Source organism: Cryptomeria japonica, chromosome 10 (assembly GCF_030272615.1).
Source record: "Cryptomeria japonica chromosome 10, Sugi_1.0, whole genome shotgun sequence".
Taxonomy (NCBI): Eukaryota; Viridiplantae; Streptophyta; class Pinopsida; order Cupressales; family Cupressaceae; genus Cryptomeria; species Cryptomeria japonica.
Window position 1 is genome coordinate 272,413,673 of NC_081414.1, and position 24,381 is coordinate 272,438,053.

The 24,381-nt window shown below is 35.6% G+C and overlaps 1 protein-coding gene across 1 annotated transcript; it reads left to right on the forward strand.

The window, feature by feature from the left end:
• The first annotated feature begins 879 nt into the window (after nt 1-879).
• On the forward strand, nt 880-23,310 carry LOC131035468 (uncharacterized). The gene is made up of 6 exons (XM_057967165.2): nt 880-1,660; nt 3,631-3,683; nt 3,869-3,933; nt 4,040-4,118; nt 22,444-22,764; nt 22,896-23,310. Exons 1-6 carry the CDS (start codon nt 1,218-1,220, stop codon nt 23,048-23,050), a joined length of 1,116 nt encoding a protein of 371 aa, XP_057823148.1. The 5' UTR covers nt 880-1,217; the 3' UTR covers nt 23,051-23,310.
• The last annotated feature ends 1,071 nt before the right edge of the window (nt 23,311-24,381 follow it).

Here is a 24,381-nt window from a genome sequence, read left to right on the forward strand (position 1 = left end):
AAAAGTGAACAATGACTGAGAACAATAGTTAAAGGCCCTATAATACAAATGCATTACACCTTTTTAGTGCACCAAATTTAAACGTGTTACTAATAACCAGTCTAATGCTCTAGAAAGATTGCTTGATTATTTGATGATTAGAAGATTCTTGGGTGATTATAATTAATACATTGAATGTATTTAAATATCAGCACATAACATTAAATTATGCCAAACATGTATTTAGAGAGAGAATACATGCGATTAGTAAGCTGAATTCAAAATTTAAAATGACTAGGGCCACCCTTGCTAGTGAAGAATTTGTCTTGGTGTAGGCAAATTATTAGGTCTAGGTGGCTAACACATGATTCAAGTAGGTGCATAGGAGAACATAATAAATGAGCAAATATAATAGAAGTATAATTGTACGTACGAAGATATGATAGAATCAAGTGTATAAATATAACTATATGCGTAAATAAGTTAAAAAACTAAAGAAATAAGCCAACTTTTTACATGATCATACCAATTATTAGTATATACATGCATAAAAAATTAATCAAACTTTACACATGATCATGCCAATTGTCAGTATATGCATGTATCAATCAAATTTAGTCAAATTTAGTCAAACATTACGCATGATCATGCCAATTGTTCAAAACATTACCTTAAAATAAACTTAAAAATAAAGTTAGAATGCATTTTTGAACATTACGATATAATTATTACCTTTTATTTTTATTTGCGTGTCCTTCCAACTTATATAAAGAACAAAAGTTCGCCCATCATAATATTCCAAATGCAACCGAGAATGGCCCACAAGAGTTCTCCTCACAATCCAAGCTGTTCTGGGCAATTGTCATAAAAGTTTTGTGAATGGAATGCCACAAATGAAGCACCTTAAATACCTTTCGGTTTGGATGGTGACATGGTCTGGTAACGAATCAAGGTAACTAACAATACAATGGTCACTCGTATCACCCTGTAGAGAGCATGTTTGCCACCCCATGACCCACACGCTTACTAGAAAAAAACGACCACCTCTCAATCACTCAATCTATCTTTCATGGAGTATAATAATGCATGCACCCTCAACAAGAATAGAGGACAAACCCTGAAGGAGAGTAGAGAGGACTATAGCTGTAGTAACTGTAGTCCATGGGGTTCTCCCTGTATTAATGCCTGTATTATTTTCATTCGTAGACGTATTTTAGTAAAAAGGCAGAGCGGCAGCCATGCCTGCTATGGTGAGGGAGGGTTTGTTCATTGGGGACATCAGAGACGCGGCAGAGATCATCACCAATGGCAGCTCTAAAATAACACATATTCTGTCTCTGTTAAGCTCGGCCTATATTACATTCTTTTCGGACTGGCGTCGGGGGTTCGAGGCTCAGACCAAGGAGGTCGAGAAAGTTTACAAGGAAGACGGTCAAAACCCCACCACCAATGGCTCCAGTAGCTCTGATGAAGAAAATCAAGCAGCTGATAAGCGTGGGAAGTTGCTGTACAATCTGGAGCTTGTGGGACCTGAGTTGAATATATTAAGGATGGGCGTTCCTTTGAGGGACATGGAAAATGAGAATTTATTGGATTATCTGGACACCTGCCTTGGTTTCATAGAGCGAGGGCGCCGGGAAGGGGCTATTCTGGTTCACTGTTTTGCGGGAGTTTCTAGAAGGTACGTTTTTTTAAGGTATTTCTAGAAGGTAGTTAGATTTCGATGATGTTTTATTTTTCTTTATAAAATTTGGATAATTTTAAGCTTTCATTTTGAAGATTTTTAGAAAAAGTTAAATAATATCTGGATGTTTTGAAGTTTTGATTAACCATTCAGTTGTTTTTCCCTCGAATTTGTAATCTGGCGGTAATTCCGTATCTGTCCTTTAAAAAGGAATTTATTTCTGTTGTATAATTGAAATTGAGTAATTTAGATAAGATAAATGATTGGTTTAAGGTCCGTGCATATTTCTATTGGAGACTTAGTATTTGGAGTAGCTTTCAATCCGTGACGAGGAAGGTTATTAGTTTTAATTGCAGAGCCTTTAGGTTATTTGTGTAATTAATAAGTTTTAATTGGTTTTCTGCCATTTTTGGATGTGATTTTTAGCGTGTTATGGATCAATTTTTGTTGTATGTTCTACCATCTCTGGGTTTTATATATGGTTCTGTTTAGTGCCATGCATGATGTCGATTTTATTGAAAGAGATTTGCTGAGCGAATGCCATCTTATAACCATCAATTCAATCTCACTTTCTAGTGCCAAATCTGACCAAACAAAGAGAAGAATGATGTTGTTATTGTGATTTGACAGTTTCCTATCCAATATGCTTAAGTTGCTCTATTTGTTGAGCAAACAGTCCAAATTAAAATTTTAAAGTTCCCATACACTTTCATGATCTTCTGTGTAATCTATCTTGTCTTCAGTGCAGTTCAATGGCTGTTTTCCATCGTTTTAGCATTTCTATGAGCCATTGCGTAATTGAGTAGGTTAAATCTTCTTACTGGGTATTCAGAGCGAGATTATTGGGATTTTATTTTTAGCAGGGATGGGGTGATTCCTACTGTGATCAAATATGTTCGACAAGTCATCTGGTGAAATAAAGCATGTCACCTGCTGAGTAACGTCTTTAAAGCTGGGTAATTCTTACAGCACAGATTAGCATATGGGCTCCAAGCCTGAGCAGCTCAAAAAGAAAATCAAGAAACCTGCCTGAAAATAAAAAACTACAACCATGTGTTTGTGCTTATATAGGAGTTTAATTTATTTTTGAATTCAGTAATAGATGCAGTTTCAAGAAAACGTCTTAAAATGTTTCTTTCAAGGAAGAAAAACTGCATTTATTTCAATGAAAGTTTTGAGGTTAACTTCAGGCATGGATTCATATTGGAACAGAAAAGGAAGCCATGTCCTTAACCATAGCTGTGAGATTAAGTTCTGAGGAAGTAATTCGATTTTGTAGAATTGGAATTTGTAGTCTCTCTTGTTTCTGATGGAGAAGTCATGCTATGCTATAAAACTTTGGACGATTGTTTGATAGCCATGTCTACAAACATTTTGCTTGGTTTTCATAAAACACAACCTGTGTTTTGCGTGGGTATTGGAAAATCATTTTTGCAAAATGTTAAAAGTTCATTAGATATGTTAAAAAGAGAGGGAGTATATAAAGGGATAAAACATTTTCGTACAATATCAAAATACAAGGACAAGTTTTCAGGTGAAATCTTTTGCACTTTACTAAATGGTGGGAACACTGTGTGCAGAAATGGAGTTTTTGAAAGATGAAATAAGTTTTGATTAGAAGGGAGACCAGATAGATCCCTTATGGTTAAATGAATTTTATTTTATCCCTCATTTGAAATCGTATCCCTTTCAGTTAAATGAATTTTATAATATCCTTCATTTGAAATCGTTATTTTTTATTCTAGTGTACTATATCTGCTTTATTCTGACTATTGTAATATTTTTTTACCGTTTTTTCTTAGAATGGCTAAAATTTCAAGCACTTATTTTATGTACAACAGAGTTATTTATATTTGAGGCAATTGCCAATAGCTAATAGATCTCTTATTTATCCACTGAACCTCTTTTATGTTGTATTCTAGTTTTCTGCATCTGTAGTAACTGCATATCCTTTCTCTATTTTGCAGTGCATCTGTAGTAACAGCATATCTTATGAAAACAGAGCAATTGTCCCAAGAAGGTACAGATTCTGTGATTTTCTGGTGGTTATATTTGAAAATGTTTTAAATTTGAGGCTGCTTGTCACTTGCAAATTATCTCGCTTATGTGTATTTATGTTGTGCAATATAGAAATGGATCAGTTTTACTGGTTTTTTCATCTGTTCATCTCATGCTGTCCACTAAAAGTCTAAAACTTTGTTGCAGATGCACTTGAATCCCTAAGACAACAAAGTGAATCAGCTTGTCCTAATGATGGCTTCTTGGAACAGGTTATGTTTCTCCCTTTCCTTTTTTTAAACCTGTAATCAGTGGCTAAAATACTCTTTTATTGATTGGAAATGACAAAATGATGCTAATTCTTTTTGGGTTTTGCAGTTGAAAATGTTTGAAGAGATGGGTTTTAAGGTTGATCATGCTAGCTCTATATACAAAAAGTTTCGCTTGAAAATCTTAGGTAAGCAAATATTGTGTACTTTCCTCATGTTGGTATAGTAACATGATTCCTGCTTCAGTCATAGCACATTGGAATGTGAAGTTGGTTACCTTGGTTACTAGCAATCACTGTTGGACTCTTCCACTCATAGAAACGGGACTCGGACTCGGCGAGGCCGACTCGACTCAGGACTCGGACTCGGCAAAAAAAACTCGGCTGGACTCGGCAATGTGAAAAACTCAAGAAATTTAGAGATTTTTAAAGATTTAAAACTTGTTTCATGCACCCTTTATTAAATACACCTTAAAGACACAATAACATCATCAAATAGAAGCTAATCTGATTACATACATAAGTATACATCAGTCACATAAGCATAAATGCAAATTGTAGCTGAAGGAAATAACAAACATAGATATATAAATATTGTTAAATGTATACAATATTACAAAACTCATGGAATAAAAAATCCATGTCATCATATCTTTCCAACTTTTGATGCACCAAATGAAAGTATATGTTGTTATATGGAGCCTAATCAGACTCAGAGGTTAAAATTTCCTTACTTTTATCAGCGCAGTTTCCCCCCTAATTTTACGACGTGGGTTTGGGAGCAGCGCCCCCAAGTTGGGGTCAAGGGGCAGTGCCCCGTGAGGCCAAAAGACTTTTATTATTTTATAAAGGCATCGGGTGTTATTTTTCTATTGTTTCTCCTCACAACTCACCTTTCTCCTCCTATTTTGCCAAATGAATGAAATGAAGTGAAAAGTTCACTTTTAGGCTCAAAGCATAATTTAAACCAAAAAAAATCAATTCGAAACATATTAGAAGTGTTTTTTTTTTACTTAAATTTACATGCCGCTGGCCGAGTTTGGGCGTTTGGGCGATTTTGGGCCCCACACTCGGCCGAGTCCGAGTCCGAGCCTGACTCGACTCAGAAATCGCCCAAACTCGGCGATTTCTGGCGATTCTTGTTTCTCTGCTTCCACTACAAGATTGCAATGTGCTTTTCTGTTAAGAAAAAAATAAATAATATATTATATTATAGAAAAGTGATCATAAATTTGCAGGATCAGAGGAATCTGCGGATAAATTTCCACAGATATTTTCTGTCATAAGTATTTATCAAATGAACTTAACGGATACTGAAATTATCCTGTTGGACTCTACTCAACATGTTTTTGAATGATTATCATAGCTGTCAAAATAAATAAATTCTGCAGCTGCCAAGAAGATGAGAATATGCTCCCAGAAATATATCATGTTGATCATGACAGTGAAAAATTAAAAAATACAGAAGTGGCATGGACAGGAATATGCAGGAATATGGTCCCAGAAATATATCTGTTCACATCTTGAAAAAATGGAGTGTCTGGAAGTGCAAGAGATTATCATCCATTCCCTGGCTGTTGAAGTAGGATAGTTATATGGAGGATGAAATTATTCCTGTCATGGCTACAACAATTGTGCAGGTGGCATTTGGTAAGCTTAACGAAAAGCTTACAGAAAAGTATTCATGTGAGCTTGTTGCTCAACTTGAAACTTGATTTCATTTTTGGCTGCTAAGAACTGGCTGGGAGATTCAATTATTCGTTCCAACAACATATATGCGGTATGCCTTATGGGCTAAGTGAGTACACAGTTCAGGGATTTGCAGTAAAGACAGAGCAGTGTGTGACAGTCTTCAACTATAGCTGTCCAGTTTGTTGCGTAATAGATGAATCCAACTCGTAGGGGCTGTTCACGGTTCAATGATGTGTGTGAAGGTAGAGTTCAAGGTTTTAATGCTGTATTTTCATTACTTCTTGGACATGCAGGTTCACTTCCTTGATTTGCCTGTACATGCATTCATTGTGCTGTGTCACAAAAATCATATGATATATCTCTTTATAATCATTGAACACAATTGGTCTTCCCCCTGTTGTTTCTTGACTTTATTGAAGTTCAGCTGATTTTGTTGCATTGGGTGAACTCTTTGGAGGACGACAGCATTGCGAATTGCAAAGAATGGGCCTATGACCTTAGGGTTGAGCCTTTGTGGTGCATGATAAAACTCTAAACTGAGATGCAGATATAGGGTACATGGTGGATTGGACTTCTAACTGCAGAGATCAGAAGAGGGTTTGCTACTTTACCTTCTTTTGTAGATTGTGTTGGTGGTGAGTTCATTAGAGAAACTTAAATCTGGTAGCTACTCTCTTTATGACAGACTCTCACATGAAATGTTGCTTAGGCTGGTGTTTGACCACCTCTTTCCTTTATAATATTATATACAAGTATTGCTCTCCCATGGTAACCTGTAATTTATAGCTCGAAGAGACTAGATGCATCATGACTCTACAACTTCTTAGCTTTGAGTAAGTGAGGACAACAAACTGCTTGAATGGGTACACTAAAGTTCACATACTCAAGAGTCCCTCAGACCCAGTATACCCCAAATTTTCAACTCAGTAAAAATTTGGGAAAAACTAGGCAAAAGCACAGCAAAACTTGGCAACTTAAAAAAACACTTGAATTGCTTATAAAAACAATCACATGTTTTCGCAGTTGAGGGCATGTTTCATTCTACAGTTATTTTTCACTCGAGTCACGTTTCTGGGCATGTTTTTCAGTCTACAGTCACATATCTAGGACATGCTTTTTAGTCTACAGACATGTTTTTCAGTGGCCATGTCATTAAACACAGTGAAAATTAGGGCATACCACAGGGGCAGTACAAATGCCAGTTGCAATTTGCAAAGGAAGACGAAGTCATGAGTTTTTGCAGTTTTTTGGCACTGTTTTCCACTTTTCAGCGAGTGCCAAGTTTCTGGTCAAGTTACTCATTGCAAGTCAGTGACTACTTGGTAAGTATGTATAGTATGGGATATACTATGCTGCCAAAGTCTAAAGAGGTTCCATCGAGTTTGAGAGATATCTTATTTAATTTCAGTCCTCCATTAGCCATGTCATGTGCCAGCCTTGCCATCCTATCACCTGACCGATTAGCCTTTTTTGAAATGTGTGCGAGCATTATTTCTTTTATTCATCGGCTAGTTTTTCTCTTTATTATTAGAAAACATTGTCCTGTGACTTGTTGAGGATGTTGCTTTTTTTTTGGTAAATAAACACTACTAGAGTGGGTAGCTCCCATTCCATTAAAAAGAAGAAAAATACATCTGTAGAACCATGGTTCCCAGCATAGGAGGTGTAAATCCCCACAGCTAGCCCTACCACCCGGACCACCTGTGCGAGGGAGAGCAGATCACCAGTACAACTGATAAAGCTGAGAAATTCTTCCATGTTCTTGATATCCATCCCTTCTCTGTAGAGACACAGGGCCTTGGCTGTCTTTGATCATTTCTTTTCTGCTGCTTTTGTGTCAAAAAGGATGGTGCTTCTTAATGTAAGCATTTAATAATCAATTCTGGGTCATCTTCTATTAGGAAATGTGTAATTCTAAGTGTTTTGTCCACATGTAGCACTTGTGGCAAAGGGCCTTTTTCACAATATGAATGGTAGCATCAATATTAGCCACATATGATTGAATTGCCTTATCACTTTATGCTTTTGATAATGCATCTGATATTAGCACATCCAGAATTATGCATGGCACGTGCCAACTCCATTCTTGGTGGTGTCCAGCATTACTTGTATTTAATTGTGAGCATGGGAAGATTATAATGGGTAGGAAAGATCCATGATGTCAATAACACATTTTTTGTGGAAAGTAATAGCAGTTTCCTTTTGTATGACAAGTGATTGTACATTAGATCCTATACAGACTTAGTAGTCTGTAATAGCTTTAGCCAATGAATTTAACACATTAAATAATGAAGTAATCAATGCAGATAATTTAAGAGAGAACAGTGAAACTTTCTATGCAGCTCTTGAAGAACATTTATCAGTGTTGTAAGATAAGGGGGAGTAAAATGAAACCAACTAGAAACTCAATTATATATATTTGGTAAAAGGGCACTGGTATTGCATTGTCACCTTTATTGAGTAGCAAAAAATGTTCAACTACGAGGGTCCTGGCATCCTTCAAATGGCAAGAATTCTGTGTAAATAATGTTGTCCTTCTTTATCAACCAAATGGAAGTCTTAATTTTTGGCCATGCTTTCGAATTGTAGACTTCTGTTCTACAACAGTGTAATGAGCATGAGCCCAACTGAAAACTTGTTATGGCTGTAGTAAATCCTAGACCAGAAAGCATAGGTATGACTAAACAAAGTTTGAATATGAACGATAGAAACATAAATTCTAAAATTGGAACACTCACAACTATAACTTTTCTTTTTCATCTGTTGCACACCTGTGAAACTTTCTGCCTTGAAGTTCTTTTCGCATGTTTTTTTGGATCCATCTGTCAATTTGCTATGTTAAAGCTGAGTGTTATGATGATGCTTTTATTGCTTTTCCTGTCTTGGGTTGTACCATTAGTATGTCAAGGTGCATGGAAGTAAGGCTAATGATTGTGATCCAAGGTCTAATGTTTCTCCAACAGTAAATCAGTCTAAGAGAAGATGAAATGATTAAGTGCTGTAGGAGTGGCATGGACCTTTAGGGCGTGTGCTTGAAGAATGTCTGCCAGCGTAAAGGTTATGTAGAAGCACACCTGAATTGGGAAGTAAAACTTATTCTAAGTTTGAAAGTGGCATTAACTCTCCAAGTGTGCACTTGACAGCTGAAAGCCAAAACTTCAAGTGACAATGTGTTTTTTGAAGTGCACAATGGGACTGTTTGCCATTAGTGAGAAGCATGGATTGACAATCTTTCCAAGTGTTTCAAGTGATAGATAAGGTTCAAGAATGGTCTTGCAAGGACAAAGCCAACTTCTAAATGGCAAAGGCAGGTGGGGAGCATGCTTGAAAAGATAAGGACAAAATTTAAGTAGTTGGATAGTCATCAGAAGCATGCCAAGCATGTATACATCAAGGTTTGGCAAAGACTCTCCAAAAGTGTTCCTCAGGGGTTTGTAACCAATGTCAGGTGGCAAAATCATATCATAAGGGGCAGAGATGGCTTTAAAGCGCTTCTCCAAGGTTGATGCCAGAGTCAAGTGACAAAATCCACCTTGGAGCATGCTTGTGGTGTTTTGATTAATTTTTTTGTTGGATAAAACCCCTAAAACACATGCTTATTCCTTCAGTGACGAATCTACTTTCTAGGTTTCCTTTGGGTCTAGGGCTTCATCCTTTCCTAAGGATAGAACACAGATGTACAGTTTTCCATTAGTTATATCATCCTTAGATATCTATAGCTGCTTTGAAGAAACCTTGGCTAGTTTACAAACATCAAAGCATTAGATTGATGGTGGTTTCCTAGTGTTTGTTGAAGCAAATGTCTCCATGGTCTTGTGACAATTTAGTAGATTTTTCAGCAAGGCTTTGAGTGGGTATTTACAATAGATTTTGACCATATAGAGAGCAGGGAACAGCAGAAGAATTCTTGGCAATTGTTCTGTCATTATGTGGGACCAGTGATTGAAGACCTTCAAAACCACTCAGAGTTTCATGGCATACATTTTTTCATAATTTTAAATTTTTAATAGGCAAAATTCATTTTTTATCAATTTTAATGCTGCATTTTTTGGCACGTATGGCACGTGGCATGAGTCAACGTGTCAGACTTGCTGAGTACTCACCTCAAGACTCACAATAAAACCAAGGAAACTTGGCGAGTAAACTTTGCCAAATTTTAGGGGCAGAAGAAAATGACAAGTGAGTTGTTGAATTATGGTTATGCTTACTCACCTGCACATAGTTATCATGATGTTAGTTGGAGTCTCAAAATTTATCTTCATGCACCATTATACACTTAAGAAGTGTAAAAGGCTCTTCTGAACTATATCATATCTTTGCTATTGTGAAATATGCTCCAAATGTAACGGAGCTGGTGGATCTAGAACTACTCAGCATTAAACCCTAATTTGATTGGAGAAGAATTAGTTAAAGTCTGATTCTACAGATTAAAGATCGTTTATTCATTTCCTGATTTGACCCAGTAACCGTGACTCATAACTTGCCTATACAAAAGACAAGTAGCTGAAGAACAATGTCATCCAATGAACTTCAACTTTAGATGTGATTTGGTAGTCATTATAATGTTTACAACTGAGAACTAGATAAAATAACATAAACGGTAAATATCATTCAATTCCTGTTCGTTCCACTTCTGGTCTTCTTATATTTCTAACCTAAGGTTGGACTCAAGAATGAAATGCTATTAATAATTATGCAAAACAAGCACAAAAAATATATCCTTGTAATAGGGTTTTTTAATTATGTTGAATCTGCTATACAAGGATTCAAACAAATACGGATTGTTTACAAAAACTTGTCTATATGGAATGATAAATATTACACCAACTTGACAGGGATACAAGAGACAACAATTTTGTACTGTTCAACTCCCATTTGGATATTCATGTAGTTTCCAAGATTGTGAGAAATGATTTCTCACAACACTGCCAATTGTCATTTTCCTGAAATAAGCACCGTGCACTGTACATCCCATTTTGATGCTTGAACTGCTGAGGCCAAACTTGATCCATTGGTGTTGCCAACTTGCTATAGCTTTTGGCACTAACCGTTCTCTGATTTGAATTGGTTTTCATTGTAGACCCTCCTTTCAAAACTTTTCTTTTAATGTTGAAGTGAGCCTTGGCATAAATAACTTCTATCCATGTAGTGCCCTCTCTTTCTTTAGTGTTGAATTTTATTGTCATCAACACCTATTTTTTGCTCTTAGATGCATGGAATTTTTCCATCTGTGATGAGAAATATCTTGGCTGTTGCTTCTCAACAACCTTAACAAATTTAGATTATAGAAAATTAATATCCAACTAGTGTACTTAATTACAATTCAGTTGAAATGGGGGAATCTTTGGTCAACTTTTGGCTTTAGAAGTTATTGTACAACTTTAGGAAACTCGGCTTCCCTCCCAATATGATACATCTTGGTTTATCCCCATTGTATAGCTTTTGTCTTTTGCTGCAGTAATATCTTGTTCGAACACCTCTCAAGAGTCTAATGTCATGTCTTCCACCACCAGCAAAATTGGCACTACTTTGTCTGTATCATCTGCTATGAATGGTCTGAAACTTTATACATTTTCAAGCAATCTGCATTCTGTTGGAAATTAGTGTTCACATTAGTATTTAGATTAGATATAAAGTTGTTGACAAACAACTTTGTATTATTGTTAGACTATTATATTGTTAGTATGGTTTGTTGTATGAGAGTTTATAGGGAAGTGAGTTGTTAGAACAACTCGTATAGTTAGGGAGAGGTTTTAAAAATTCTATATATATGTAAATGTATTTGAATGAAAGAATGAAGAAGCATTATTATTCCGTGGATAAAACTATTTGGCTTCTCTGAATTTTTACATAATTTCCTTTATGGTATCAGAGCTAGCATAATTAGAGGGATTATAGATCACTAATGCTGAGGCTATCTAAATGGAGAGGAGATTATGATAAACGTAAATAGATGTAAAAATAATATCCAGATCTATCGAGCTTCATTTATACTTTGATCTGGATCAACACATTACTATCTGTCAGGATGTGCTTCTTTGTTTGGCACTTACTTCAGACCTACGATTTGTGGCAGGCATGGCATCGATATTATTGGTGCCCTCGTTTATTGATCGGTACCTTCTTTTGTCGTATCGCCCTCTTGGATGGAGGTTTGTGCTTGCTGATTTGTGGAGCGGTGTATAAGTATTTGCTAGGCAGTTCCGAAAAGAATGGAGTTTAGTTTTCTGCTTGATCTGCTTTTGTAGCAGCCTAGTAGCGGCAGTATACATGATTGCCAACAGTCAAATCGTTGGTTTTCTATAGTTTGAATTATCGTTTGGTGGTTTCTGTTTTTTGAGAGAGGTGACCAGTGATTTGGTTGCTGTAGCTATGTCAAAAGTCCAATGGTTTTTCCATACATCCTGAGGCGCTGCCGTATATTGCTCTATAAAGATCGAGCTGATTATTTTATCATTGGCTCTTCTTGAGGGGATTGGGCTCTTCTATCATTCACATCGATAGTCTTGCTGTTGTGGCATCGAGGCTTGGATCAGTTAGGCCGTAATTACATGCGATCAAATCTGTGTGATGTGGCGGAGCTCTTCCTTCTTGATTGTTGCGAGCAGTGCATTAACTCTGATCTAGGTTCAGCGTGTTGAAGGGACCGGTGCTTCTTGCTATTGGTTGTAACATTGGTAAATACATATCTTCTTCCTCTATGATTAGTGGTGTAAGCCAAGAAATCACGTCTCTAGTCTGTTGCCAATATCATGATCTCCTCAATGAGATATAGATGGACCGCCAATGTTGTACTCTGCTAGTAAGGGTGCGTATTTATGTTAAGTTTTGTTATTACTGTGTGAAGATACTTGCATATTTTTGAGTCTAAGTAAGCTACATCTATAAGTCAAAGTTTAGTCGTATCATTTTGTTTAGAATAGAGTATTTTTAACAAGTCAATAATTCTTGTGTCATTAAGCGTATGGTTTTCAAAATGCAAAACGTGTAATTTTTTTTTTTTGAAAAATAAGCATTGCTTTAATTGTAACTGGACCCACTATCGCTTGTATGTGACACCCATATTAAGGGGGCATTATAAAATTAAGCCTAAACGCCAAATTTGCTAAGTAGCAAATTAATTGGAGGCAAGAGGCAATGGATGAAAGAGGACAATCAATGTCCTCTCGTCAGTCACCAACGACGAGGCTGCTTATCAGCTCTAGTGGCATTTCATTTTCTATGCTTTTCAATTTTCCTGGTTGTGTGAATAAGTGTAAATTTCACATTGTGGGGGGGAATAATTATTAATGTTACATTCCCATTTCGTGCCAAAATGACTAAAGTCAAGGACAGCTTCCAATGGCAATGGCAATGGCAGTTGTCTATACTGTTCGAGATCGAGTGGCAGCGATTGATAACAGTGACTACAATTAAGAACATTGTGTTCTTATGGAATGTAATGTGAAAGGTTTTCTAGTATGGGTTTTTCAGATTTGTAATATGTATGTTGCTTTCTATATAACTTCCTTGATGTACAAGCATAGTGGCGAACAAAAGCACCAAAGTAAGTCAGTTCATGGATCTTGAAAGGGTTTGTGGGAGGATCCAGAAAACCACATGAGGTGGACAGTTGATGGGTTCTTGTTCATGTCGAGGTTTGTGGTAAGCCTGTGTGAAAACCATGAAAGGTTGATGGGAGATGCCTTTCGTTTTGAATCAAGATCATGACCCACAAGAGTTGAGATTACTGTAGATAAAGGGTGTGAGTTTGTACCATGTTCACACTAAGGGGGGAATGTTGGAAATTAGTGTTCACATTAGTATTTAGATTAGATATAAAGTTGTTGACAAACAACTTTGTATTATTGTTAGACTATTATATTGTTAGTATGGTTTGTTGTACAAGAGATTATAGGGAAATGAGTTGTTAGAACAACTCGTATAGTTAGGGAGAGGTTTCCTATAGTGTAGGAAATAAAAATCTAGAACAACTCGTATAGTTAGGGAGAGGTTTCCTATAGTGTAGGAAATAAAAATCCTATACATATATGTAAATGTATTTGAATGAAAGAATGAAGAAGCATTATTAATCCATGCATAAAACTATTTGGCTTCTTTGAATTTCTACGTATTGTCCTTTACATTCATTCTTGAGTAAATTTTCACGTAGCTTGGAAAATCATGCTCAACTCACCAAGTTACAATATGATCCTGAATGGGCCATATCTAATCAGTTTCAACTTTTAATACTCACATTTGAGTCATTCATTACATAGGGATATCCATACCTTGTTGCTGATCTAGAACATGTAAGCTATCTAATGAGACCATGGTCCCTATTCTTTACCTAAGCTCTGACTTCTTCACTTAATTAAATTTTAGCTTGACACACATCACTTCGAAATAACAAATTGGTTGGTTGTTATGTACCTAGGAATATGATATTATAATGTATTCAGGTGGATGATGCTGTCATATGGTACATATCCCTTTAGTTATATTAGATCATGTGGACAACTTGTGTAATTAATTAATTATATTAGGTAATCAGTAGGCCTACATTAGGATTAGTGGCTTACCCCTCCATTATGTTATTGGAAGGTCGTCTATATAAAGGAGGTGATTACCATTGTAAGGATATGTGAGGAATGTGATATTGTGCTTGGGATCTTTAAGATATACAATGTGGAGCGACTTCTTCCATAAGGAGTATTGTACAGGGTTCCTTGACTTTAAGGGTTCATTCTTTTTGTATACATATTGATATAGTAGGGCATCTTGGTCCATGAACATCCCTTGTGTTGTGTATGATCTATATTTGTATTATTTTCTTATCATATGTTGGAATCATACCAAGTGGTCAAAGCAATGATTTGGGCAAGGTTAAGGATGAAACCCTAATTTTTGAAGATTCACCTATATCTTCCAAATTACAATGATTTTTTTTTTTTACAATTTTTAAATTGGAGTTAAGGATTAGATAAGGAAGCTATAGCTAAAAATTCAGCTTTTGATTGTCAATATTAGCCAAGTTATTGTAGTTTTATGTTTTTTAATAAATTTGCTCTCTAAGTTACATATGACAATTTTTTTTTTGATTTTTTAACATCTTTGTAAAGCTTGTCAAAATTAAGTAGGGGTTTGTTATTTGAATTTTTGGATTTGAGGCCGACAACATCATGAATCAAACTAGTTCTAATGGAGGTTTCTGATGGAAGTGGTAATGCATTAGAATGGAAGCTCAATTTCAAGCACGTTTATGGTAAAAGGGTTATATAGAAACAATATATAGGTTTATACTTGAAATGTGAATCTAAAACATAGAACGTTTTTTCTTTTCATAAATTGGAACAAGTGTTTTTGTTAGATTGATACCAAAAGAAGTAAGAATTGATGGGGATGTGGATCACAAGGAAAAAGAAGTAGAAAGTAAGGGTGATGATAATCAAGGGAAAAAAAGAACAAGAACATGACCATGAAGATGAAGGGGAGTGGGAAGGAGGAAGAGGAATAAGAGTAGGAGAAGAGGATGATGAAGAGAAGATGATAAATACGAGTACATGCACTTCAGCTCCAAGGAAGGAACATTCAATCCTTCAATTTAATGGATAAGATCAAAAGGCACAGGTTATTGTTATTGTAAATCCTAGCAATTATATCTTCATTGGCATGGAATTAACCAAGAAACTCTAGGTACAAGCAAAGTGCATCAAGGAAAGCCAAATAGTGGACAATGATACTCAAATTTTTGAAGATTTAAATCTCTCCATGGAGAAATATGTTTTGCATTAAACTATTATGCTTTGGATATGGATGTTTTGAATATGATTCTTGGTTAATCCTTGGTTAGAAAAACATGAATGTGCAAAAGAAGTTCACGAAGCTTTGGTATTGGAGGAAAAAGGTTATATTATAGGAAATTATTCATAATGAAGGCCAAAGGAAAGTCAAGGCAGACCGAGTTCAAGAAGTTATTGAAGAGTGCATAAAAAATTCACAAGACAAGCGAGAAGAGCCAGATGTAAAGAGAAAAGAGGAATAGCCTATTCTCCTTCTTGAGTCAGCAAACCAAGCAACAACAAACGGTGAAGAATCAAAGAAGGTTCTAGTGATAGCAAAGGGTGCAATATATAAGCATCTATGTCATTGTGAGAGGCAAGAATCATGGAAAAATGTTACTGCATGGAATCAACAAGTCAATCACTATAGTATGGATCTACATGGAATCCAAGGAGCAACTGCAACAATCAATAGCATCATATGAGTAATGGCTATTCATGGCAAAAAGGGATTTATTGTGATGAGGAATGGAAACAAATGGGTGTAGCGAAATGTGGATTGAGGATGGGATTTGGATATCGTCAAGTTAAAACCATTGCAATGATCACCTATGATGGCTGGATGATAGGACAAGGCATCATATTTATAATGACATGCAATCTTGCTATTTGTCTTCTTCCCATGTTTTAGGGATGAAGCATGTCAAGGAGGGATGGCATGTTATGTACCTAGGGATATGATATGATAATGTATTTGTTGGTGTTGGAAATAAGCCACACGCGGACCGACGATGGACTGGTCCAAGAGGAGCCAATAGCTCAGTGGTAGAGCACTCCAGTAGCGTATGGAAGGTCCTAGGTTCAAGTCCTAGCTGGTCTATGTCTCAACATGGTATCAGAGTCAGGTCCAGGCTAGGAGGCCCAAGCACACGAGAGGCGTGGCTTAAGGGGGGGGTGTTGGTGTTGGAAATAAGCCACACCCGGACCGACGATGGACTGGTCCAAGAGGGGCCAGTAGCTCAGTGGTAGAGCACTCCAGCAGCGTATGGAAGGTCCTAGGTTCGAGTCCTAGCTGGTCCATGTCTCAATAGTATTTAGGTGGATGGAGATGCTAACATGTGGCACACATCACGTGGACAATTTATGTAATTAGTTATACTAGGTAATGAGTAAGCCTACAGTGGGGTTAACGGTTTACCCCTCTATTATCTTATAAAGAGGTCTATATGAAGGAGGTGATTATCATTGCAAGGATATGTGAGAGTATGATATTGTGTTTGGGATCTCTTGGAGATACAACGTGGAGTAACTTTTTCTAAAAGTAGAATTGTATGATGTTACCCTACCTGAAGGGTTTATTCTATTTCTGTGTATATTGGGGTTTAGGGCATTGTGGCCAATGATCATCCCTTGTGTTGCGTGTGATCTATCTTCTACATTGACTTATTGCCATTATTGTATGTTTGGATCTTACCTTTGTTGATTGAGGCATTAGTCCCAGGCATTTCTCTTAAGGTATTTATGAGCGAAACCATGCAGTGCATGACTATTATTTTGCAAACATGGTACGTTCTCATCCAAAATATTTGATTATGTATTAGTATAACCCCACTGTAAACACTTTGCTTCCATTATTTTGTTAGTTTCTGAATAAAATTTTATTGGATTTTTCAACTTGGTGTTTGTCATTCCCCCTAAAGATGATACACAGTTGATTTGAAATTTTGAGTTCATGAAAGGCTGAAACAATATACTCTGGTGGTAAAAACATGGGCTGAAATTATTCAAATAATTTGTCACTTGATTCTAAGTGCAACACCTTCATATAAACTTCTGAGAACCCGGATGGGTCAGGGAAGGAAAACACACCAAATCTTTGATGTTAATGTGTTGCATTAAAGACCACGGATATTCTTCTACTCAGCAATTGTGATGTCCCCATCCAAATGATAAGTCTATAGCACTGAACAACTAAAATAAGCTCCTTGTATTATCTTTAAAGATAACTTACAATTCATTAAGCAGCAATGATTAATTGTAGACATGAAGATATCTACCGATATAAGATTAGAAGACCATTCAACATATAGTGACATTCCTTAATTATATAACAATCATATCGATTATATACGAAGGCAGAACATATATATTATTATTGACATTAAAGAATGAGGACTTGAACAGAATGAATGCGAGGGACACCTAAAAGTGAGTGGAGTATTCATAGGAGTTAATTATGTAGTGTGAAGTTTAGAGGAAATCCGTATTATCGAAGAGATCCAGTTTGATATTCTATAAGATATCAATGTTTAGCAAGTCGATTGGCTATAGGTGAAAGCCATATTTCTGAAGACAAGTATGTTCCGTTACAGATTCTAGTAAGCCTATAGTATTATTTGATGCAAATATAACTATTGGGAATAAACATTGAGGAACCGATATTTAAGTAATTGAGGAGCCGAACATATTGAGTGTTTGATATAATTATTCGGATGATGAGATATATGTGTCACTATGGTGAGTACACATAGTAAGAATGGGAAATACGGTTTCTTCGTGACACCAACGGATATTAGAATTAATTCCGCTAATGAACAACCCCTTCAAAAAGATGTATGTGGCGGCAATGACAGAATCACAGATATTGCAACTATTAATACATTCACCATAATATCAGCGATTACTTTAAATACCTTAATGATAAACAATGATTAGAGACAATTAGGCAACAGATATGAGAAGGAGACTAATCGACACCCTTGGAATAATAAATCAATTGGTATGAAATGACACGTTGAGAAGGAGACGTGTCTTATCGACATGAAAGGATGTAACTTCTCCCTCTTGAAAGGTATATTAGGGAATCGATCCAAAAAATACATCTTCAGAGAGGAATATCGAACAGTAGTCGGCAAAACATATCTTCAGAAAATAGCAGTATCAATCATCATCAATTATCGATCATGGAGGGGTATTAATAGTCTGCAAGACATCGAGATCAGATCAGAACTGTTAATAAGTTAGTATCTTGGGACTTGGTGGTATGAACGGGAATGTGCTTAATATATATAGCCTGATAATATTTGTTATGCAGGATTTAATAGTAATATTTAAGAGTAATACTAATATAGATTATATTTCATACTTAACTTCACATACAGGGGCAGACCAGATATGACGCTTGTCAGATCTGTCTGCCACTACAGGTACTAGGTAGAATAATGATTAGTGTTTTAGTAAATGGCAGTGCTAGTAATTTATATTTTTGAAAATATAATTTGATATATATATATATATATATAAGGGTTGATCAGTCAAATAATTATTTATAAAGAATTACTCTGCAGTAAAACATATAGTGTAATACTATCTGAATATACAATATATATATAGAAATAGTAATTTGAATGAACAAAATAAATACGAAACTATGAGTCGGATTGAATTATCAATTCAATATCAGGAAAAGATTATGTTATCACTGATTTGATTCATGTTGAGAATGAATTGTCTCCTACTCAAGTTAGTTTAAAAGTCAAAATATATAGAAATAGATTAATCATGGTTAAAATAGGCCTAAACTTAATAGGGGACATTACAGCAATTTGTGAATGGCAAGCATACACGAGATAAAAGACACAAGATATAGATTGGGATCACAAAAGGGACTCTCTTCCCAATGGGAGCTACAAATATTTTAGCAGAGTTAGTAGCCGCTTACACTCGGCATCTATTACCTGTTTTTATAGAGATGCAGTTGAAATGAAGTGCTTAATTGAATATATCAACAATTAATTTGGCCTCATGAAAATAATTAGTAACCATACCTTTAGCCTCAAGTTGGCTTCGGGATGCATAAGTGATAACACCTGAAATGCATACATTGGTGTGTGAACAAAAGAAAGTAAAATCTATTAAGATTTACTTGAGGGTCGCTGCCTGTCTACGCCTCAGGCAGAATTGTATGTAGTAGTCAGCGACTGAGCATCTCCTGGGGTCAATTTTTTTTGTCAAGCAATCTCTTTATTGAAGTCCCAGTTTTTCATTTGCACAGTTATTCTTTCTTTTTTAGTCATAAAGTGAACTAATTGACAATGTAGACACGCATTGTTAATTTATCATATCTGTTCTTTGATTCCTGTAGTGCTTATTTTTAATTTATTTCCAATTTTTAATGAGGACTGGGGTCTGGATTTTGTTTAAGGTTGTATTTGGAGAAACAGACACGTCCTATACTTGCTTCATCTCTATTTGACAGATGAAATAGTTTGAGTGAATATGGAAATTTGAACTTATTGGACTAAGCCTTTAGGTACAGAGAAAGAACAAGAAGGAAACTATAATAAAAAAGGAAAACATGGAGCTGGCATCACAAAAGGGCCAATCCAGGATCAAAGGATGCTCATAGTGGATTGTCTAGGTCCGATTGGATCAAGCTGGGTTTCAGTTGGATATTCTCTCTAAGCCTCTTTTAATATCCAAGGCTGGTGAACCTTTGATAGAAAAATAAAAGTATGTGCCTGCCTTAAGGACCCGCAATGCATGCGAACCCAACCCCATGCATCATTTGGCAAGGTTTTAGGATAATGCAATTTATAGAGAAAGATGGCTTTGGTATCTGGTCATTTAGCCAGCTGTTTTCATCACTATATTTTGCCAATTTTATATCTTGAATGGACTCAACTTTTTTCACTTTAGAACTGTACACCTTTGGCATCTTGTGCTTTCATTCTTTGAAGAGTATATCAAAGAAAATGATGGAAATATAGCTGGTTTAAATCTTGGTGGTATTTCCAAAATAGTGCTTGTATATGGCATATTTAACAGCTCAGTGGACTGGAGGATGATGTATGCTACAATATGCATTTTATGGGATCTTTCTGAGTTTTTATTTCATTCTTATAAACATGTCTCCAAAGAAATAATATGCTTATTGGGGCTTCTAGCTTTTCCTATTTTGGAGTCATGGAACTCTTTTAGCTCCCTCGCTTTCATAGGAAATGGGAAAAAGATACCCTCATGCTTGATAGCCTTGGTGCATGATGGACCGTGAATGTGGTATGCTGTGTAGTGGACTTTTCTTGATTGTGAAAATCCTTCGATGAAGCTGCTGAAGCTATGAAAAAAGTTAGCTTTTGTCTTTCATCTTCTATTTTATTATTACAATTTTTTAGAAAGAAAATACTCCCCATAATTATTTGCACAGACAAGAAAGCAAGGCACTTTGAATGCATGAAGTCTTTGAGAAGGATTACATATAATTACTTTTCACTGTCATATTTCTGAATTCTTTTGTCATGTAATGTCCCCTAATTAGTTATACTTTAAATTAACCTAAACTTGCCCAAATCTAAGGTAATTAATTTTATGGGAGTACCTTTGTATACTAAAATTAGAGAACACATATGAAGTAATACTTATAAACTGAAACATATACTAATGCATTAGATTGAGTGATAAAATTCTTTTTTATGTATTAATTACCGTTAGTATTATGTTTGTTAGATAAAACCAGCTTGTAGGTTAGTTGTCATTCTTTATTATCCATTTCTTAGTGCACTAGGGTAGGCTAGCTGGATAGGGTGTCCAAGAGACCCTCCACCCTAGGCCCAAGAGCAGATGCTACATCCCTCTTGGCTCCATGTGGCAGGTGTTAAGCATCCATCATGGAGTGGCGTACCCAGTGAGGTCTCCTATCGCTGTTCCCCCTCATCACAACCACCACCTCTCTTGGCCCCATGTGGCAGGGTTTAGGCATCCACTATGGAGTGGCGTACTTAAGAGAGTCCCTCATATGCAATTATTATATATTATTTGCTTATTCAGCTTTATATCGTATTAATGCTGCTAATTTAATTAAGATCATACACAACAGTTTATATTTAATTATATACATATAGGATTTTAATATACAGAATACTGGCTGTTATATTCCAATATTAAATCAGAAACCCTTTATATACATACCTGTCACTGAGCTCTTCCTCTTTCCTATCCTTGCTGGCAGTCTTTATAATTTCCTCTATGTATTATGAATATATATGAAATTAAGTATGACTGTCATACACATTGCAGTCTATATTAATGTTACTACTAAATTCTGCATAACAACATTATCAGGCTTCATATATTAAGCATACATATTCAGCACATCCCCATGCATACCACCAAGAACAAAGATGCTACTGCCTGTAACTTAATAATGGTTCTGATCTGATCCAATCCATGGTGATGTTGCTGGATATCTCTCAATGTGAGGGAGAGGTCACACCTCTTCATCATGCATGCCCTTTGGCAAGAGACGCACCCTTTCACCATTAGCACCTTTTGAAAGAGTGCAACTCTTCATTATTTCTGCCCTTTGAAGGGGACATAACCTTTCATAATCAGGTCTGCACTTATTTAAATCAGATGTGCACTTCTCATTTCCAAATTATCCCCCTCTCAAATGAGGTTCTCTTCTCCCTTTTATATCTCATTGTTGAGGGAGTCACAACTTTTCCTTCCATTTCTTTTGACCATTCATTAACTTAATTAGATTATATTTTATAATTAATTATATTTAATTATATCTTTTATATTTTAATTTAATTTTTAGTATTTAAATTTTATTATTATTATTTATCATTAAATTCTATTTCAAAGTGGGGACATTACATGTCATTACTGCTTTACAAGAAAGAGAAATCATCTCCATAATTCTTAGTAAAGTAGGATAGCACCTGGGATTCTTTTGAAGTTTATTTGAGAAAACGAAACACAAGCCCGTTTCTATCCACAAATCCATTATATTGAACAAAGGATTTTAAGTTGGAGTTTGCAATTTCTGTTGTTAAAATTTTCTTGGTCGCCTCACTTTTCCTTATTTGATTCTAGTCCTATTTAAGTAGGGCTGAAATTTGTATCAAATCTTTTTGCTTTGGTTTTCTTGTTGAAATTCATTATCCTCATTTAAGATATGTATTTACTATTGAATTATTGAGAAAAGCATAGTAATGTTTTTAATGTCCATATTTTAGTCATGTTTAGATTTTTCTTAAAGTAACTTTCTCTTGACAAAGGGGAAGCATATGGCAGAGGAGAAAAAATTGACAGTTCCAAATTTGAAGCCGATCCTGGTCTACCTATTCTGTCACCAACTGTTCCAGTTGAAATGCCAACTTCCCAGGAATGTAATGATCGGGAGAAGCTTGGTATAAGTTATCGTTGCAAAATGTGCAGGAGAGCAGTTGCATCAAAAGATAATGTTGTGTCTCATCTTCCAGGAGAAGGTGAGCCTTGTTTTAAATTGAAAAACAGAAGCCGTGGATCTTTTTTCGACGATCGTCATGAACCTGAATGCACATCTGTATTTGTGGAGCCTCTGCAATGGATGACAACAGGTAATTTTCTTAATCGTGAGACTGCTATTAAAAGAAATGCCTTACTGTATGTTAAGTAAAATTATTGTAGCTAAAACAAATCTGTATGGTTTATGCACCTCATTTCCAATTTCATATATATTTGTGATCAGTTGAAGAGGGTGCAATTGAAGGGAAACTCTCCTGCATTGGATGTCAGGCACGTTTGGGTTATTTCAACTGGTCGGGTATCCAATGCAGCTGTGGAACCTGGGTAAACCCAGCCTTTCAGCTGCATAAGAGCCGTGTTGACGCTTGTAAAATTTGATTTCACAGTATTTAGTTTTCATTTGTCAATTTTTGTGATAATAGACGGTATGTTTTTCTAAAAAAAAATTGACAGTGTATGCTAAAAAAATTAATTTGTTTTGTTTACATCTTTAGACATAGCTTAGGACCATTTATAAATGTAAGGAGAAGACCGAAAAACTGAAAAAGCAAGGAAGCAGGCAAGATTTATGCCTCTCGCACAGTTTTCTTCCTTGATGAAAATATATTGTATCAATAAATAATAAGTTCATTTATGCATATTAATTTGCAGAATTGAATTGCAATGGTTTCTTTCTGTCTAATAGCACACTCTTTCAACTTCTTTTGGTCAGAATCTCATGCTCTTGGCCTTTGTGATAAAAAACAAATTTATGTCAACTACCAAGTTCAGATGGCCATTGATAGTGCCAACATCATATTTTAATTTTGTTTATGTGTGTTTACTTCTACCGGAGTTGCTTTTGAAGATCGGAATGTTTGTGTCTGGAACTAATCAGCTGCATTAATTTTTTTTTTTTTTACGGATATCAAGTAGGTGATTCTTGATTGTTTTAAATAAATGAAACAATATTCCATTCTGTTTGAAATGGGATTTCATTCTAATGTGTTTTTTCTAGCAAATCATTTACAACCAAAAATTTAGATAGGATCTGTAAGCTATTGTGTCTAATCATGATAAGAATTGAATGCCTGGTCTTGATATTGTTATTTTGACATGTTCTTCTGAAATGTTTTCTAAGTTAGGTCTTTTTAGAAGCAGTCTATTTGGAATTGGTGTTTTTGATTTATCATCTAAATGTCCCAAGTCTTTGTCTTCTAATTCTGTAACCAAACCAGAAAACAAACAACCACCACAATAACAAGTCTATAAAATTGATGATTAGTGATATAACTAAATGAAGTTGGCTCTATTCAATCATACTACCAAGAACAGCCATCATTTGGATTTGAGCTTAATATTGCCAAAGCATCCTACCCAAGTCTAGCACAATACAGGTAAGCATCCACAAAAGTAATTACAAAATATTTAAAATATCCTGTCTATATCAAGATTCCTTTATACAACTATTGCAAGTAACAGATTGATATTTTCTGAGTCATTGATTAGATTACATGTTATTCAAGCAGGCAAAGTCAGCAACGAGAGTTTGCTGGATTTTTTTTAAAGCTTTTGTTTTAGCGTGTACAATGTTGAAACTTTCAAATGATGACATTTCAAACTTTGGGCTTCAACATGGAGCAAAACACAAAGCAGATTTTTTACAGTTATTGTGACGCACTTGGTTCACAATAAGTTGTGTAACAATGTTAATTTCTGTATGTTCTTTA

Excerpts from the sequence above, each read along its gene's own strand:
- LOC131035468 (XM_057967165.2), top strand. The coding sequence starts at position 1,218 with ATGCCTGCTATGGTGAGGGAGGGTTTGTTCATTGGGGACATCAGAGAC. Across the intron at positions 3,684-3,868 it reads AGAGCAATTGTCCCAAGAAG|ATGCACTTGAATCCCTAAGA; the intron begins GTACAGATTCTG and ends ACTTTGTTGCAG. Across the intron at positions 22,765-22,895 it reads TCTGCAATGGATGACAACAG|TTGAAGAGGGTGCAATTGAA; the intron begins GTAATTTTCTTA and ends ATTTGTGATCAG.